The sequence below is a fragment of the Limanda limanda genome, chromosome 1 (assembly GCF_963576545.1).
Source record: "Limanda limanda chromosome 1, fLimLim1.1, whole genome shotgun sequence".
Lineage (NCBI taxonomy): Eukaryota > Metazoa > Chordata > Actinopteri > Pleuronectiformes > Pleuronectidae > Limanda > Limanda limanda.
This window is the reverse complement of record NC_083636.1, coordinates 33135936-33153704: the sequence shown is the minus strand read 5'-3', so window position 1 is coordinate 33153704 and position 17769 is coordinate 33135936. Positions and strand designations below refer to the sequence as shown.

Sequence of the window (17769 nt, the reverse complement as noted above, 5' to 3'; positions counted from 1 at the left end):
TAAAGTATTGATTAATGCCTTCAGGTGTCTGGATTTCTTCCTGGTTTCTGCTGTGAGCTGTTTACTGGAGCGCAGAGTAGCTCTGAGTGGCTGCAGCATTTTGTTGAGCACACGTTAATAAGTTACAGTGCTCTTTTGTCAAAATATACCGGTGCCAAAATTAACAGGTTTTATAGTATGGCAATTTATAAACATAGATATACAGTTGAAATATCCTCTGGAAATCTAGTGTCCTCCCTACATTTTCAAACACATATGGCTTTTATTAAAAAAGTTGTATGCATAGCTTTAACTTCTGATGATCCTATCGAATTGGAAATTCTGTGGGATTGAGTGACGCTGGCCCACTCAGAGTGCATTGGTAATGGTCCTCCTACTGAGGGCTCCATTATGGGGCATTGTAGAGCATGTGTGCAGTCATTTTGGGTGAAAAACAAAGTTGAAATAATAGCAACATGTCAGAGAGGAGGTAGATACATATTACTGGTGCTAACACAGTTTTTTAATCCGCAGTCCCTGGGGGTTCAGTTGCAGCTTAGTTAGACTGAATCAGCGCAGCAAGCTCTGGTGTAGTACAGTAGCAGCATGGGTGAGAGAAACAGCAGTGTATCACAATAGGAACTCACTTGCACGGATATTACAATCTGCTCTCTAGCAAATCAGCCTTTTGTCAGTCTGATGGAATTAGAATTAAGAGGAGCCAAAATTAGCATCGGACACGCAAGATGTATCATCAGTTCTTATGCTGTCATTCAACTAGTTTAACAGTGTTCTCAATGTGCTCTGTGTTTGTTGATATTCCTGATCGGGAAGAAAGGAAAGTTTCAAGGGCCTCAGGAAAAAGGGAAAGGGATTTATCGATATATGGAGTTTCTGACCATGGTGTCATTGTGGTCCTGTACATAGCAAATCATAGAATTTAAGGGAGTTCTCATAAAAAAGGTTGTTGTGGACGAATGGGATCAGCTCTTCTCAGTGGCCCTCTTATCAACTCAGGCTCCCAGGCATGTTGCCTCCTTGCCTACCCTGTTGCAGTGCCCCTGTGGGGGGTCTCAGGACCCTCCTGTTAAAGCTTGCATGTTAGAACTATGACCTGTTCAGTAGGGTTCAGTAAGTCGTCCTTGTTTTGGGCAGATACAGAATCAAATCACAGACTTCTGTGGCCATTCCACTTAGTCCCAGAAGACAACCAGATGTCATAAATGGATTTGTTCCTGGGAGCAAATCTCCATCATGCTGCATTGAATTTGTCTGATTTGTGTGTACAGACCTTGTAACAGACAGATGTGACTAACTCTCCTTCCTTCTTTTCATTCTCTGTCCCCTTCTGCAGATGTTGGAGCCTAAGGTGGATGACCCTTCATGTGAACTGGACGGAGTAGGAGGAGATCGAGGAGGTGTGTGCCTCCACCTGCCCACCCGCAGCTCAGAGGGCGACGAGAGCAGTCTCTATCCTTCGAGCCCCTCGGAGCCGCGGACCCTGGGGAGCCCTCACCCCTCCGAGCAGCTCACCCCTCTGGATGAGGTCTACATGCCCCTTGGGGGTCTGTCGGGATCCGAGGAGCGACATAAGGTGCCTCCCACACCACCACCTTCCACCGAGGGGGAGGATTGCAAGAGCATAGAGGGAAATGAGATGGAGTTCTGGAGACTGATGAAGAATGGGGGGCACATGAAAGAGGAAGAGGAGGAGGAGGAAGATGGGGCCAGCAGAAGGAGTGTTGTAAGTGAGGGGGAAGAGAAACATTATAGAAGGGAGGAGGAGGGAGAGATGAATGAGGAGGAGGTCAACATCAACCTGTTGGTGTCCAACACCGATGAGGACAACGCCTCGGAGCCTCCCGACACCAACGCTCCCCCCTCCTCCTCCTCATCTTCATTTGTCATCCCCGAGCTGCGCCTGGATCGCTCCTTCAGCGCCGATGCCCTCTCCTCACCCAACACCGACGAAGAAGAGTACGACGAAGAGGATGAGGAGGATGAGGAGTCTGAAGAGGAGGACGACGAAGACGACAGCGACGACGCCTACCTGCAGAGGAGCGACAGCAAGCGGCGTAGCATGGTGGAGGGGGCCACCTGTGAGAAACACGGAGGAGGGGGGCTCAGCGTGCAGAACTCCCTCCGCAGGCGCACCCACAGCGAGGGGAGCCTCCTGCAAGATCCCCGCGGGGCCTGCTTCACCTCCGACAACGCCATCAACTGCCTAGAGGCCGGGGGAGGGCACCACAAGGGCGGCTGGACGCTGCCATCGCCCAAAACCCTGAAGAAAGAGCTGACCAAGAATGGAGGCTCCATGCATCAGCTGTGCATGCTGTTCTCTGGGAGGAAGGTAAGCAGCTTCACACTTAATATTACAGTTTGTACTGAAACACAGTGGAATACATGTAATACAAATTCAGCACTGTAGAAAAGTTCAGCTGTTGCAATGGTTATAGCACATTTTCTGTACTTTTAATAGAGTCTAAGAACTTTAAAGCCCCTTAAATAAAACACAAACACACATTAATGTATGGTCATTCAGTTAATTTCAGTTTTTCTTTACACTTACATACAGATACTTTGTTAAATGTCACGTATAGCTCTATATCTACACTCGTCTGTGCTAACTATTGCATAAGTAGTGCGTTAATGATTTAACAGCTCAGCCCTTAGTTTCAGTTCAGTTGTTTCTGTAAAAAAGAGCGGCATCAAGTGGTAGAATAGAGCAAGTGCACACAAATCAAGACACAATCTGAGTGTTCACCAATATAAATCTAACAAGACGGTTCTTTCTAACGTAACCAACAATAGAACCATACACACACAGTGAATGTGCGGTCGACATACCAGTACAATCTTGTGTGTGGATATAGTCGAATATTTTGTAGAGCACAAGCCATATAGACGACTTGCACAACAGAATTGTTTTGCAAGTAGCAATAGCAAGTCACATTCAAATCACTGTATGCAGTTAAATAATGTTAAAATATTAACTGCATATAAAGTGGCACTCAGCCTCATTTGCATTTATATAAGCTCCCTGCTGAACGGAAAGCTGACGTACGTTCTAAATAATACTATGTTACAACTATTCCCCTGTAGAAACTTTACATTATAAATAATACTATGCTTCCACTATTCCCCTGTAAAAACTTTACATCATAAATAATACTATGCTTCCACTATGCCCTTAAGAAACTGTACATGCATTCAACGTTTAGTTGGTCACATCATGGAATGAGGTGCACACATTCTCCTTCACTCTAACACAATGAACAACTCACGGCAAAAACACGACATAATATGAAAATATAGACAATAACAGCATTCAACTCGTAATATAAAGAATTTATGCCTGGTTTCACCCAAACTGCAAAACACATTTACATAGAGAGAACAGTGGCATTATACAAAAAGCCACTTATTAAATAATTCATGAAAACAGACTGTATTTCATTTTAGTTTCACGCACTCTCATACCATTATGTGGAATACATTAGCATCCGTAGCAGGGTTTATAATCGCGTACCCCCAACATTTTTTTACCATTTATCGTTTTCATTTGCTTCCCTTTGTGGGTATGGAATATTCTATGGTGGGAAAATAGAATACTGTTTTCAGGAAATAAGTGTCATCTTTTGGGAGAAACTCTAGTGAACATATCGATAAGTCCCAAGTAAAAGAGATGTGCTTTAAATCACAAATGTTTACTACTGGACGATAGAGGGATCTGTGCAGAGTGTGCCATTGGTTTTAGTGCAGGCAGCAGTTGTTGCCTTCGTCCAACAGAGGGAAGCATGCGTCACGTCATGTAAGAGCAGCAGCTGGAAAGAAGTGTGCGTCATTTCTTCTCACTTCACTTTGGCCGAGATGAAGTGATGAAACTGAGAACCCTCTGTGGGGCTTGTTTTCCTGTTAAACATGACATATTATTCTTTATAATTTCTCTAGATTTATTGCACTTGAACTGGAATGCAGACAAATCGTCATCTCTGCAGCAATTTTCTTTTCCCGACTGCGCTATTTATAGTAGTTTGACCTGAACACCTGCACAACTAAAGACTACTTTTTTAGAAAAGAAGGGGAGAACAGGCCAATGGGAAGAAAAGTGAAGGAGAAAAGAAGACACGGCGATATCAAAGCTCCAGAGGCAACCCACAGACTTAACGACAGACACATGACAGAGGTAAACAAGTGCTTTATCAGTGTAGAATATCAGAGGCACTTCCCCTCTTTATCTTCCTCTGCCTTCTCAAGTCTGTCAGCACACTCGGAAGCCTTAAATGGCAGTGTGTGTGTGAGCGGTGCAGGGGAGGAATGCGGCAGACAGGGACGGAGCCTATTGGTCTTGGCAGATTCGAGGGTAATTTTACTACCTATTGGCGTCATGGACACTGTTCCTTTGAGACTTGAGTTTCCATTATTTAAAATGATCTGTCATCTCCCCCTCATTCATAAATCTTGTGACATCTCTAGATAGAGAGAGAAAGTGTGTGTGTGTGTGTGTGTGTGTGTGTGTGTGTGTGTGTGTGTGTGTGTGTGTGTGTGTGTGTGTGTGTGTGTGTGTGTGTGTGTGTGTGTGTGTGTGTGTGTGTGTGTGTGTGTGTGTGTGTGTGTGTGTGTGTGTGTGTGTGTGCACCCTCTGACCAAGATAACTTCATGGTACTTCTTAAGTCTGGCTACACAGATCCATGAGTCTTTATGAACATAGACTAAACTGCTTTTATTTCATAAGACCATCAAATGTTCTCACAGCTTGTTGCATCGCTCCTTCTCCGCACTGCAGTGACGTAGTCGGCAGAAATCTGGTTATTTTCAGCTCTTACATATCAGACGTGTGCAAATTAATTACAGTTATTATTTAAACGTTTGGAAACCACAGGCCACATTCCAGTTAGTAATAACACTTCAAATAGCTCTTAATTCGCCATTTATTATCCTGTTGAAATACAATTTAGTATCAACAATATGAAGTGAGCCTCAGCTTCCCTGCTTGTTTGGCAGTCACATGTCAGGTGCAGAGACAATGCAGAGGAAGACTGACTGAATGCAGTTTTAAGATGTTAGTGATACTTGTTTGCATGTCTGTTCATTACGACCATTTTAAAAACTTGGGATCTGAGAATATGAAAACCAATGCGCACACACACACACAGTCTGACATTTCTCTCTTCTCTTGCCAGCTATTGTTTACTTGCCCTTTAACAAACCCCAGCACTGGTCTGGCGTTTATTTCCGTTCTGCATCTTTTCCTCTCACTTGATGTCTTTAGTGGCCTGTTATCAATGCCTGGAGAATCAGGGAGAAGCAGAGAGATCAAGAGTCAAGAGTTTTTTGTTTTTTTGCTCCTTTCCTTGACAGCCACTTTAAAGAAGTTGTTTTTTTCCTGCTTCTAATGGGTGACAAATCGAGTTCAAACCTCTGAAGTCATTGGTAAACAGAAATACATTTTAAAACATGTCTATTTTGTTCAAGACCATACGGTATCTGTCATCAGGATTTAAATTGCATGTGTGAAAACAATACATTGACTACAAGAAAAGCTTTGAATATAGGTCAAATTCGTGCCTCACATGGAATTTGAGCCTACGGGACAGGAAAACCCATTTGTTTATGCATCAACTTTTATTTTTCATCCGTCATCATCTTTCTTTTAGTCAGATTGGATAAGGGAGGGCATGGTCCATAGCCTACAGTGAGCTGCAGGTACCATAATACCACAATTAAACAACTAAAACAGAAATGTAAAAGAATGCTTGAATGCCACAGTGAACCTCTAGAGACAGAACAATCCCATTGAGCTGAGAGGCACGCCAAAAGAATAATCAATTGTGTTTTCTTCCAATCAGACATCTCTCCTGTTGTGTTTTTCATCTCACATCTTATTCCAGACACACTGTCTAAAGTTTTAGTTTCAGTTTGAGAACAGGCGTCGCTGCAACAGATCCAACAGGCTAAACATTTTGTTTACGGGCTCTGAATGTTTGTTTGAAATCAGGATAAATATCGTCCGTCTTTCCAGGAGTTTAGGAGGAAACATTTTCACATGTTTACTGATGGTGGTGCGATGGCTTACATTCCTGCATTGTGTCGAGGATACACAGGGGTGCAGAGTTCAAAATACAAATAGGTCCACATGCATTCAAAGTGGAAAACAGCTGTTGTGTTCCGCGTGCACAGGAACACACACACAGAAAGATAGAGTTGGCATGTAGGAAGGACACAGACAGCATGGTTCATAATGGTTGTGTAATGGTTCTGCTGTGTTTCCAGTCAGGAGACCAGTGTTAGGACCATCTTGTGATTCTCTCTCGTCACAAGAGGATTGTGAAGGTGAAGGACTTTGTACGTGTGGCCGACACTTAGAAACATCTGCTTCTATCCTTCGTGGTTTTTGCATCATTCACAATCTCTCCTTTTTAACAATACAATCTGAATTTAAAAGTATAAAAAAAATTTCATGTTTTTATTAATTTAACAATAAAAAGAAGAAGGGGATGAAAACTCTTGTTTAGCTTGAACAAAATTCAACACTCGAGCAGGTACTATTTCCATTTAACGTCGGTACACTGCACACATAATTAGCCCATCTGTTATTTCTGTCTGAAATAAACCTTTGCACTGCTGCACAGCTAAATTAATGTTCTAAAGTAATATTGCTGCTTCAGCTCTAATATAAGAGTGAAGCAGGGGAAAATGGAAATTAATTATTTAAGCTTCAGCAACAACATATTATGCTTTATTTGTTTGACTAAAGAAACCAGGCTGAGCCCTAAAGAGTAATCTGGGACTGGGCAAACAGTACACAGGGCTTTATCTGACCTTTGTCCCGTGAGCTAAATCCAAAATATTGAATCAATTCACAAACAGAGAAGAACAATGAACGAGAAGGTCTACCTATGCAAACAGAAAGGGTACAAAAACATCCTTTAAATTGCTGTTATCATATTTTTTGGCCTAAAACGTACTATAGCAGATCAAAAAGAAAGGCTTAGCTGTATAATAAGGGGCAAGTTTATTTATGTTTACTTGTTTTACCAAACAGTCGAGAATAGCATACCTGCACAGGAGCATGTGCGCCCAAGCTTAGAGCAACTTTTTTTGAGTATTGTGCCATCAGAATATAGTATTACTTAAATTGCCCAGACCTCCACTAACATGTCCTCTCTGCACAGTGATAAGCAGGATAAACACTAACAGAAACCTAAACATGTTATTTTAGTGCAAACGCATTAGTAAACTTCTTGTACTGTGAAGTCATCTCCAAGAACCTCAACTATACACGTCTACCAGGTTCCCAGTCTTCCAAGTCAAAGCTATTAGCGCTGACCTACCCTCATTCCCCCAGGCCCTGATGTTCATGTTCCCTGTAGTTTACCTAATCTTAGCTCAAAGGTTGTGGTAGCCGAGGGGCAAAGCGCTTGTTGATATCGAGGCTGGGACTTGTACCTCGCGGGGGTCAGCGCGCATGACCACAGCTAATAATAGTTTGTTTTTTTACTGAACAAACTTTTCGTGGAAGCGATTTAAAAATACTTGGTATCGATGATTGTTAGTGTCCTCGCTTCAAGTGTTTTTTTGTTTTTCTTTGTCCAAATATCAAACAAAATAGGGGACATAGCACATGGCGAGGTGAACATAAAAAACAGCATTTACTCTGTGACAACCCTGTGACACACTGAATGAGTCGTATTGTAGGTAAACACCAGGGAGTTTCTTCTGTTTGACTGTACAGTATGTCGGTGGTGGAAGGGACAAAAGGTCCCCTGGGCCCAGATCCACATGGGACGCAGCCAGTGAAATGCTAAATAAGTAACATGTAATATTTACTGAGAAAGAGCAAGCCTCCGGAAGAGTCACTACGATATCTATTGACAAACACGTGAAAGAACTGAACATGAGGTTTTTCTGCGTGTGCTGCTACAAATAACAACAAAATATATGGAAGTCAGTATGTGATTGCTACAAAAGGTAAAATCAACTAAACGTGTTACATAAGACAGTGCAGACAGGATCTTTTTAATTTAGGAAGGAATTCTTGTCACTTGTGAAATGGGAGACATCTGCTTGTGTTGTCTGAAATAGATCTTTGCTTTTGATTAGGTTTCTTAAAAAGGAAGAGGAATGCAGAGTGTCTTTGTGCATGAGGGGGAAAAAACCTTAACAAACTCGAATCTTTATGTAATAAGCTTAAAGTTACTCATGTTAGTGCTCTCGGGCATAACTAAGATTTTAGTTTTAATGCGATAAAACGTCAAAGAACCACAATGGTCCTCTCACATTCTCTTTCCATTATTCCACCCAGCTCGCTCCACTCGAGCTCTTTACAACCAGCTTGGCTTCAACAGTCTTAACACATTAAAAGAAGTTATGGCTCTTTTAAACAGAGCACATGCACAAACATGCAGGTGAACCATCTCTGAGCAATTTGAGCTGAGTTAAGCATTTACTCTACTTCCTGAATTTTATAATGTGAGGGAGAATAATTTAGATTTGCTATGGTACACCTGGCAGATGCACCTCTCAAAATTACTTAGTTAGTTAGTTGTGTTAGTTAAGTTGTTTTTTTTGTACATGTTCATACTAGTGATGGATTTATAGACACCAAACTATTTCAGTGATGATCCATTGGTCAAACAACATGGCTAAAGCTAACACCAAGAACTGGTTAGAAACTCCTTAGTTTTGAAACCTCCCGCCCACATAGTGAAGACATGATATAATGATGCTTTCTAAATTATTTTGTGTCATTATCAAGAGGTCAAAGCTACATTTCAGCATCGTCACCAGCTGGTGATCCATGTACAAGACATGGTAAAACATGAGGGTAGAGACTTTTATTATAAAGCCCAGATTTCCAAAAACTTCAGCCCCTGAACACCAAAATAACTGTGCGACTTTTATTGTTATTTAATTGTTTCATGAAAATCTTTTTGTGACACCATATTTCTCTCACAACCCCCCAGGTGGTCCTGACCCCTAGTTTAGGAAACCACTGTATCATATTAAAGTATCATATAGAATCAATAATGTTGATTTGTTGCTATAAAATGAGCCTGTTTGGATGCTTAGAATAGATGAACATATTTGGAGGAACCAACACACATGTTAGATTTATGCGTCACTTTTACAGGAGAAAAGGTTATGAAGAAGAGGACCAGCTGATGAGACTGGTTTCTGAGTTTTGGCTGCAGTTTCTCGGCCAAACCAAACCAATTGAAGACCAGGACGGATCAGCTTAGCCTGAAATTGGATATTCTGTCGCAGCATCCAGAGCTGAGCCCCCCCCCCCCCACAGAGCGGATGTTCCAGTCCTGAACAGGGATTTTTCTTACACAACATTTTAAATTAGAAAAAATAACCGAAAACCCAAAAGATATAGTTAGTTTATGATATTCTCTTTGGGCTAAGGAGTATTGCTAATTTATTACTGCAGGTAGTATAGTCACATGTTAAAGTTTGCATATAGAAAACACACTGCTCAGTTCATTCCTTACATTCTTGCTCTTCTTCATGTTTTCCTTTTGGAGCTCATTGCACACGACTAGACAGGTCACTGCTGCTATGTGACCTGTCTAGTCTGGGGGGGGAGTGGCGGCAATGGTCAACTGTGTTTGGCCTCTTGTTTACTAAATATTCCAAACTGAAACATGTTCATTGGATATTCTGGTTCTGCAGATAATACCAGTCCCACTGACGGGAATGGGAAACGTCATTGCCACTTGAGCAACTGTGATAACAAATATTCCTGTTCTGGGAAAGGCCATTGCTTTCTGTTAATCCGTACAGAGATGTTTTATTATAATTAATTGCCAACTGAAATAACTTATTACACCAATTCTTTTTCTCTTCCCTGCCAAAAATCCAGAAGAAGTTAAAAGTACGAACATGTGTTTTTTCACTGTCATTTTCATAATAAATATGTGAAGATATAGATAAATGAAGGTTGCTGTGTATTATGGAATTCATTTCTGTTTTGTTATATTGCCGTAGTAACACTTTAAACTAAGAATAACATAGACGTATGGAAAGAGACGTCCAATAAAAACAAATTAAAGCTTTTTATTGTGTGTCTCAGGGAAATTTAACCATAGTTTAACCAAGGGGTGTAAAACGTAAAGTGCTCCTGTGGGTTAAGAGCTATTTCTGCAGGATTACTTAAGATCATTTCCAAAATATAAGTGTATAAACTTTCTGGCATGTTCCCCCTGAAATGAAATCTCTTCATCATTTCAAACCTGGTAACTCACTGTGACCTCACGAGGGTTCAAAGCTTCCCACGCTGATCCTTCTGTCAGAGAAGCTCCCACATCCCTGAAACAAAACTCACCCTGTAATTGTGTGTTTCCTTTTCGCTATCACTCTCTTTTTCTGCCATTAAAACACTCAGTAGGCTCCAGAGGGACTTTAACACGTTCACCACATAGACTAGAGCTAATCCCAAGCTAATGAAGCTAGCACTCATCCAACTTGTTTATTTGCAAACAGTTGTTGGCAGTTTGTGATTTATCTGAGGACGGGTTGTTTTGACCTACTTGAACTTGTTATGCTGTGAACTTTGTGTGAAGGACTGTGTGTGTGTGTGTGTGTGTGATCTTTCTGTTTCCAGTAAATCTGGATATTGCTGTAATACAACAGGAATCAGGGGTGTTCCTTTTAAACTATAAGAAATAATTAGTTCCTGCTGGATTCCCACGGTCAAACAGTGAATGTGCACACACGGAGGTTTCTGGTTATTTGTAACGATATCCACAGCGTAACAGATTGCTTTCCTGCAGGACACTTTCTGAAGCTGTTTTCAGACAAATACTGAACTTTCTGTATCTCAGCTCAAATGGCTCGGTCGATTTCTCTGAAGAATGTCTGAGTGAGCTGATGTGAGAAATCAGGAAAATGTCACAGCGAGCAAGTGGACTTGTTGATGAAAACCCCCCCAAAAGAATACATATAGTGATTTAACAAAAGGTGTCATACACGATGTGGAAGATACCAACAAAGATGATAGAAAGTTGCATTTGGAGATAAGGACCAACGCCGAATTCAATGTGCTGTAAACAAAAAGTGATTTCCGATGTGGAAGTTAAATGCCATGTCCTGCCTCCTACGTGCTCCGCTCGGGCGCCACACAATGTTGTGGGTATTTTCCTGTTGTGAAAACATCGGACTCGGACAATCCCCTGCTGCGTTTCATCATACGTGAAAGGAAAAATGGCTGGACCCAATTTTCCATAGTTCACGACTTGGCTACAGCTGAACTTATCTGACCCCATGAGTGACGGAGGGGGACGTTGCAGCCTGAGCCTGGAAATTGTGAGATGGGACATTGTTCCAATTACCATCAACTAATAACATTAACATGACTAATACAATAACGCACATGAGGCACATCATTGGTAACCAGCCTAGGGGAATACACAGCCGTTACAACAGCAATCTACATTTGACGATGTTGTACTTTCGTAGGACTTGACGGCCTGATGTCACGGCTCTTAGTGGCCAGACCTATTTCAGTGGACTCGTGCTCTCTGCCCAGCTCGGTGCCCATATGCAGTGTATGCAGTTGGGTAAATGAAGTGACAGGACTTTGGATGCGCTCACCATAACAACAAGGCCCTCTCCTGACATGCACCTAATCCAAGACAGGATCCAGAAGGCTCCCTGTTGCACAGTCACGTCTTGTGTGTGTTTGAAATGAGACGTTTACAGCGCTCGTTGCCATAGCAGTGTTGTGTCTGAGTCGGGGGGGGGGGGGGGGGGGGGGGTGTGTTACATAAATGCAGATGGATAGTTTCTAATATAATACACACACACACTTGCACAAACACAAAGCCATCTTTCATAGTCTCTGACTCACACATGTTTAGAGATACTAACCTTAAACTAGATGTTACTTGCTCTATATGCCAGTTCTATCAAATGAGCACGAGAATCTGGACACTTGTGACTAACGATATTGCAAATATTTCTTCCACCACAAGTATATTTCTGCAAAGGTTGAAATTTGTAGTCATGCTGAAAAACATTTACATCTTTAGTGGTAAAGATCGACCTTTAAACACGAACACGCACCAAGAAGTGTTCTCCATTGAATCTTGATTAGATAACTATCCAATTTAATTTTCCAGTTTCCAGCTTCGACCAAATTAGCAAAGATTAGTGAGTGTTCACTTTCTTACATATTACGAGATTACTAGATTGTGTCACTCAGTAATTCCAATATTAGAATAAAATGTGTATTATTTGATATTGCAATAAATGTACAAGAGAACTTTCTTTACAATAATTACAAATACCGGTGTTAACGATTGTTCTTCTCACTCTCTCACTTTTAAAGACAGAATATGTTTTACAGACTCATTCTGTGTAAATCCCGCTATGTTCTGTCTGCAATAAAAATTGTACATACAGTGAGATAACAAGAACTCAGTGTTCTTTGTCAGTGTGCCAGCTGTGCGGCCCACATCAGTACGCAAAAAACCTGGCTAGGTTTGAATTTAGACGCACACACAACCGCACAGCAGCCGCACACACATGCAGGAGCAGGACAAACAGAATCACTCAAACTCTCCAGGAGGCAGGAGTCGGTGGTGGGATGATGGGAGAACACACTCTGTTCTCGCGGGATGGGAACAGGGTCAAGGTAACGATCAGCCCTGGAGGCAGAGAAAGAGAAATCAAAGTTTTAGAAGAAGGCATGTGCTACAAATCAAACTAGATAAATAAGCTTGAATAACCTTTTTGTTGAAGTTTGCCGTGGCCACCTTATTGCTGATGGCGACTTCCTGCTGTGATTACACCGCATTTAATCATAGAGTGATATCACACTGTTCGCCTTTAGTTTGGCAGCCGGACGGTTTTCATTTCACCCTGCTATTCATTCACTTCCAACAGTAAGAGAAGCTGTTTAACAGGACAGAACCGTTTTCTATTATTGTGTTATCCTCAAAACTACATTTCTGACATTTATGTTTTATTTAGAAGATTTTGCTCAATAACCAACTCATACAATATGTATTTTCTGTGCTTTTGACCCAAATTGTTAATGGTACTCTTCAAAACATAAAAGTTGCAGTACCTAATTTTTTTAATACATTTTTACAATAGCTAAAATCAAAACTACTGATGCGTAAAATGTGGCTTTTTGGTGCTTATTCATCAGTTGACATTTGGTATTTCCATTAACAAAGAAATGAATGACGCTATGACAACAACATTTTTATTTTTTAATTAAGACATTGAGGCTACACATACACTGCTACATTTTAGTTTGAATACTTCCTGATTATCAGTCAAAACTTGACCACCAGCAGTGAAGCAAAACATTGTAAACAGTTTCTCATTCCTTGTATTTTCTCTAACTAGTCCGATGTAGTTACAAGTGTGTTATTAAGGACGCAGATTATATCTGATAAGAAGCTAAGATCTTTGTGTGGACGGAGTTTTAAAATGAAAGCATATTAGTACGGGTGCAGCCTGAGGCTAATGCTTTTGCAGTATATAACAAATTAAATTAGCCCTGTAAATTTGACCCTAGCTTAATGTAGAATTTGCAGGGAACAGATGCTTTAATCTGATCTGTCACTCCACAAATAGAGGCCAGCAGAGTCAGGCTGCCATGCATTGTTTACTTCCACTGTGAGGCGAAGCACGACCTTTACAGGAGCGGGTGCGTGACCCACATAATTCTCCAGCTACCGTGGTCGTAATCTCATTTGCTGTACGTCTCCCTTCCCTCCTGAAAGCCATCCGTCTCCCCCTGACACTCAGCTACTGCGGATAGAAAACAAGTGCGTCATGCCTGTATCCGATCAATTTTACAATAAACACACTTTACAACATTATTAAATGACAGTTAAACAATCTGATGTCATTTATTGTAAGACGATAAAGTAAATACTGTATCAACACTGGCACTACAGCTACAGTTACCAACCGAGGAACCAAAGCAACAAAACAAATCAGGCTTTGAAAAGACCATAAAAGGTCCGAATGATGACCTATTGGTTTACCCCCTTTTTTTAAACACATCTGCGTCATAAGAGGGGGTCTCAGATGTGTTCATGCACCTGGATTTCATGAATTAATATTAGAAATAATAACCACATTAATTTTGACAGTGTAACTGACCAAGGAAGCATGAGTCACTGGTTTGAAAGTGGAAAATCCATCGCCAGCACTAATAGAGTCTGGCTGCAACAGTTTGCAACCTATGGTTCAATCGTCAGCTGTCATTAGGTTATTGAAGCTCAATCACGCAGTTCATGTAGGCACTAAAGAATAATATATATGCACACTTTGCCCCATTGTGGCTGCAGCAAATTGGGAGTAATGGGCCCATTGATGCTCCTGGTGATAAATCTGTGCATAACCACCCCCTCTGGAAAGAACCGTGAGGCAGCAGCCATTAAAAGTTCAAGCAGACAGGTCATCGGCTTGTCAGGGAAAGTCAATAACGTTCTAATGGATAGCACCAGTTTCAGGACTGGGCAGAACATGGCCGTGTTTTCAGAGCAGTTCCCAGATGTGACGTCTTAGCAGCATTGTTCATGAACATCTTGTGACATTGCAAGAACTTTTGCAGGAAGCAGCCATCTCCTGAGCAGGGCTGAGTAACAAGAGGCAGACGAGAGTCAAACACACACACAGACACACAGACACACACACATACGTGGGAACAGTGCACCGCTTCTATTGTGCAGTGTTTGAGTCAGAATCCTGTGTGAAGGTCATTGAGTTTATATGGAGATATTACTGAATGTTGTGATTTTACCATTGTACTGTGTGTGTGTGTGTGTGTGTGTGTGTGTGTGTGTGTGTGTGTGTGTGTGTGTGTGTGTGTGTGTGTGTGTGTGTGTGTGTGTGTGTGTGTGTGTGTGTGTGTGTGTGTGTGTGTGTGTGTGTGTGTGTGTGTGTGTGTGAGTGTCTGCCATCCAATTACACAAGCTCACAGAATCAAACACGCACACTCACAATAACTCTCCTTTGTCCTTGACAGTTGTTGAAGTTTATTTCCCTCCCAAATCTCTTTTCATTTGTGGAGGAAGTTGGACAAATGTTTCCTGTGACATAAATTGAAACAATGAAGAAAGAAATAATATGACATTAAAGCAGTTATGTAATTACACATCACGGAAAAATATCAGGGATATTTTCTTAATGTTCTTAGGAAAAAAAAAGAACGAACTCTGAGGTAAACCATCAGACCTGATTAAAAAGTACGCGTTATCATCTTTATGAATAAACCACATAAACCCTTTTTATAGCTTCATGAGAACTTCACTTGACACCAGCTTCATATATGGATTATATTGCCTGATATTGATTACAGCTCCCCCACTGAGCTCAGCTATTACTTTTGCGATCTCTCCCCCAAGTTTCTTTGATGAATCATCAGTTTGTGCCTTTATTGAATATTTTTTCTCTATATTTTATTGTGTTTTCTGCCTCTTACAAAGGCCCCATTGTTCCTCCAATGCCCCTCTGAGGTAGAGCCCAGTCCTTTTTTTTTGTCTCCTTTTTTACTTTATTTTCTCTCACCTCTCTGGCCGAGATCTGTGAGAAAGTGCAGACACTTATCAGGGGAAATAAATAAATGGTCGAACTGTGTTCAGTTGTTGGCCTGCTTTACTAACGTGTGTCCTGCAGGAGGGATGTTTTTCACATTTAACTTGTTAAAAGGATAGTATTGTATATTCACAAGTATTACAATCAGGCATGTAGGACCACATAGGACCATGTGTTCCTTGACTTTGAGCCCACCTTCCCTCTGGGCTTGTATTTATCAAGGCTCTGACAGTCGGAGGGAAAACTGGGACTAAAAATACCTCAGAGTTCAGTTTGGGAGGTAACTTAACTTTTGTCCTGAAGCAAAAGTTCAAAACACTCATTCAATTCAATTGAATTAATTGGATCACCATCATGCAACTTTTTAGCCAGGATGCCTATAAATTGTTTAATCCATCCGATGCTTTTGCTCCATCACTGGTCTGTTCTCATGTTTTCAATCATCTATGCTCTTTAAGGGCAGATTAACGATATAGTAATATATGAATACATAGCACTCTGCTTGTTTCTCTGCAGAAAGATGTTCTCTCTCACTACCTAGCAAATCTGCAGGTATGATAGCAAGCTTCCCATGTGCAATTGCACCTGGCTATTAAAGAGAATGGGATGACTCAGTCTGATTGGTTTATTTAGTGTTACATCCAAAACATACCTTTTAATTAATAGATTAAGAACCTTTTTTTCTGCTGTTACACTATAACATGTTGATTTGGAAGCATACAGGCACTGGTGATACTGCAGCTGTATTTTCTTGCTACTGAATGAAGTGTACATGACATATAATCATTAAGAGGTTGTTTCTGCTAAACAGACATCATTTTCGAGATGAATAAAATCATGAAACACAAAAAAAATAATTTCTTCACTTGTTTAGTTGTTTCATTAAAGCGTCTGCTCAGTTGGCTGCTGCAGATTGTTGTTACCACGTGACTCGAACTCTGTTAAAACACTGAGATAATGGACTGTGACTGTGATTCACATGTTGACGTGTGCCCAACTAACCTGCTGTTGTCTGCTGCCTGTTCACTGTTGAGGATAAAGCATCAAATCACGATGCTATTCTGAGAAAGGAGGGAAAGTCTGGACTGAAAGAGACGTAACTGAGTATTTATTAAATTCAAGAAATAGAAAATTACAATGTCCTAACAGATTTAATGATTCATGGCTCCCGTACCAACATGTGACTTTTGATAACAATACAATCTGACCCATGTTTTCGAATAGAACACCACATTAAATCCAAATAAAAAACTAATCATGCAGTCTGGGTTGCTACGTCACATGGAGACATAATGGGAATAATTTTCTCCTATTTTTGCACTTTGTTCTTTTCACATCCCCCATGGCTGTATGGCTGCTGTCCAACATTTTCCTTTTGTTTCTTCAGTGGAAAGTTACAATAAATACAATTAAAAGAGCCTAAACTAACACACGTTAATCTCTGTCTTCACGCAGACAGTTTAATGGACAAAATGTTCAATGAACTAATCTTCAAATCCCATTTCACCCTATTTAACTACATTCATCTTGTGTGATTAGTGTTTCAATCAACATTACATCTGGTAAAAAAGTAAAAATAACCACTTGCAATTAGTAATCAAGTTCAAATATATATTGAAAGTAAATAAGAAGAAGTTATTGTTGACTTAGCAACATCGAGATAATAATACTTTTTATGTTTCTGTCACTGTAAAGTGTTAACCCTCAAACAGCTCTAAAAAACAATGAAAACCAGCTAAAATGTCCCAATATGTCCTCACTCCATTGGGTTTATCTTACAAATGGTCCTCACAAAAAAATAAGTACCACACACACACATTTAGTAGAGCCACACAATGGCAGGAAGCTGGGGTCCAACAGTAGCGCCAATCTAATGCTGTACTTTATGGGAATGGGAGATTGTTCAGACTCCCGCTCGTCCGCTTGTTTTTCAAATAAAAGAAGAAGCCGAGCTATGAAAAGGAAGGAAGCAGCCAGAGGGACGTCTGATGGAGGGAAGCAGCAGGGCTTTGAACTGGTGAGAAGTTTAAACATACACAGACCAAGACTCATTTCTTCACCTCTGAGGTGAAGAAATTTAGGCTGCTGGAAGGATTTGGAATCTGGGTTGGCCGGGTCAAGAATGTTTCTCGGCCGTGTTTAGAATATTGTTCCTACAATGGGTTTGTTGGTGCAGAGCACAAGTGAAGAATGTACAGTTTGTTGAGACAGAGAGACAGACATTTT

At 40.9% G+C, this 17769-nt stretch overlaps 1 protein-coding gene across 2 annotated transcripts in view; it reads left to right on the top strand.

Annotated features, from left to right (window-relative positions):
* Positions 1 to 17769, top strand: part of rgs3a (regulator of G protein signaling 3a) — a 142656-nt gene that overhangs the window by 103065 nt on the left and 21822 nt on the right. Inside the window, exons 18-19 of one of the 2 annotated variants that reach the window (XM_061071903.1) lie at positions 1334 to 1720; positions 1781 to 2329. In XM_061071903.1, coding sequence (XP_060927886.1) covers positions 1334 to 1720; positions 1781 to 2329 — 936 coding nt within the window. Of the gene's footprint in view, positions 1 to 1333; positions 2330 to 17769 lie in introns of both variants that reach the window. The other variant, XM_061071894.1, reaches the window with a different exon arrangement.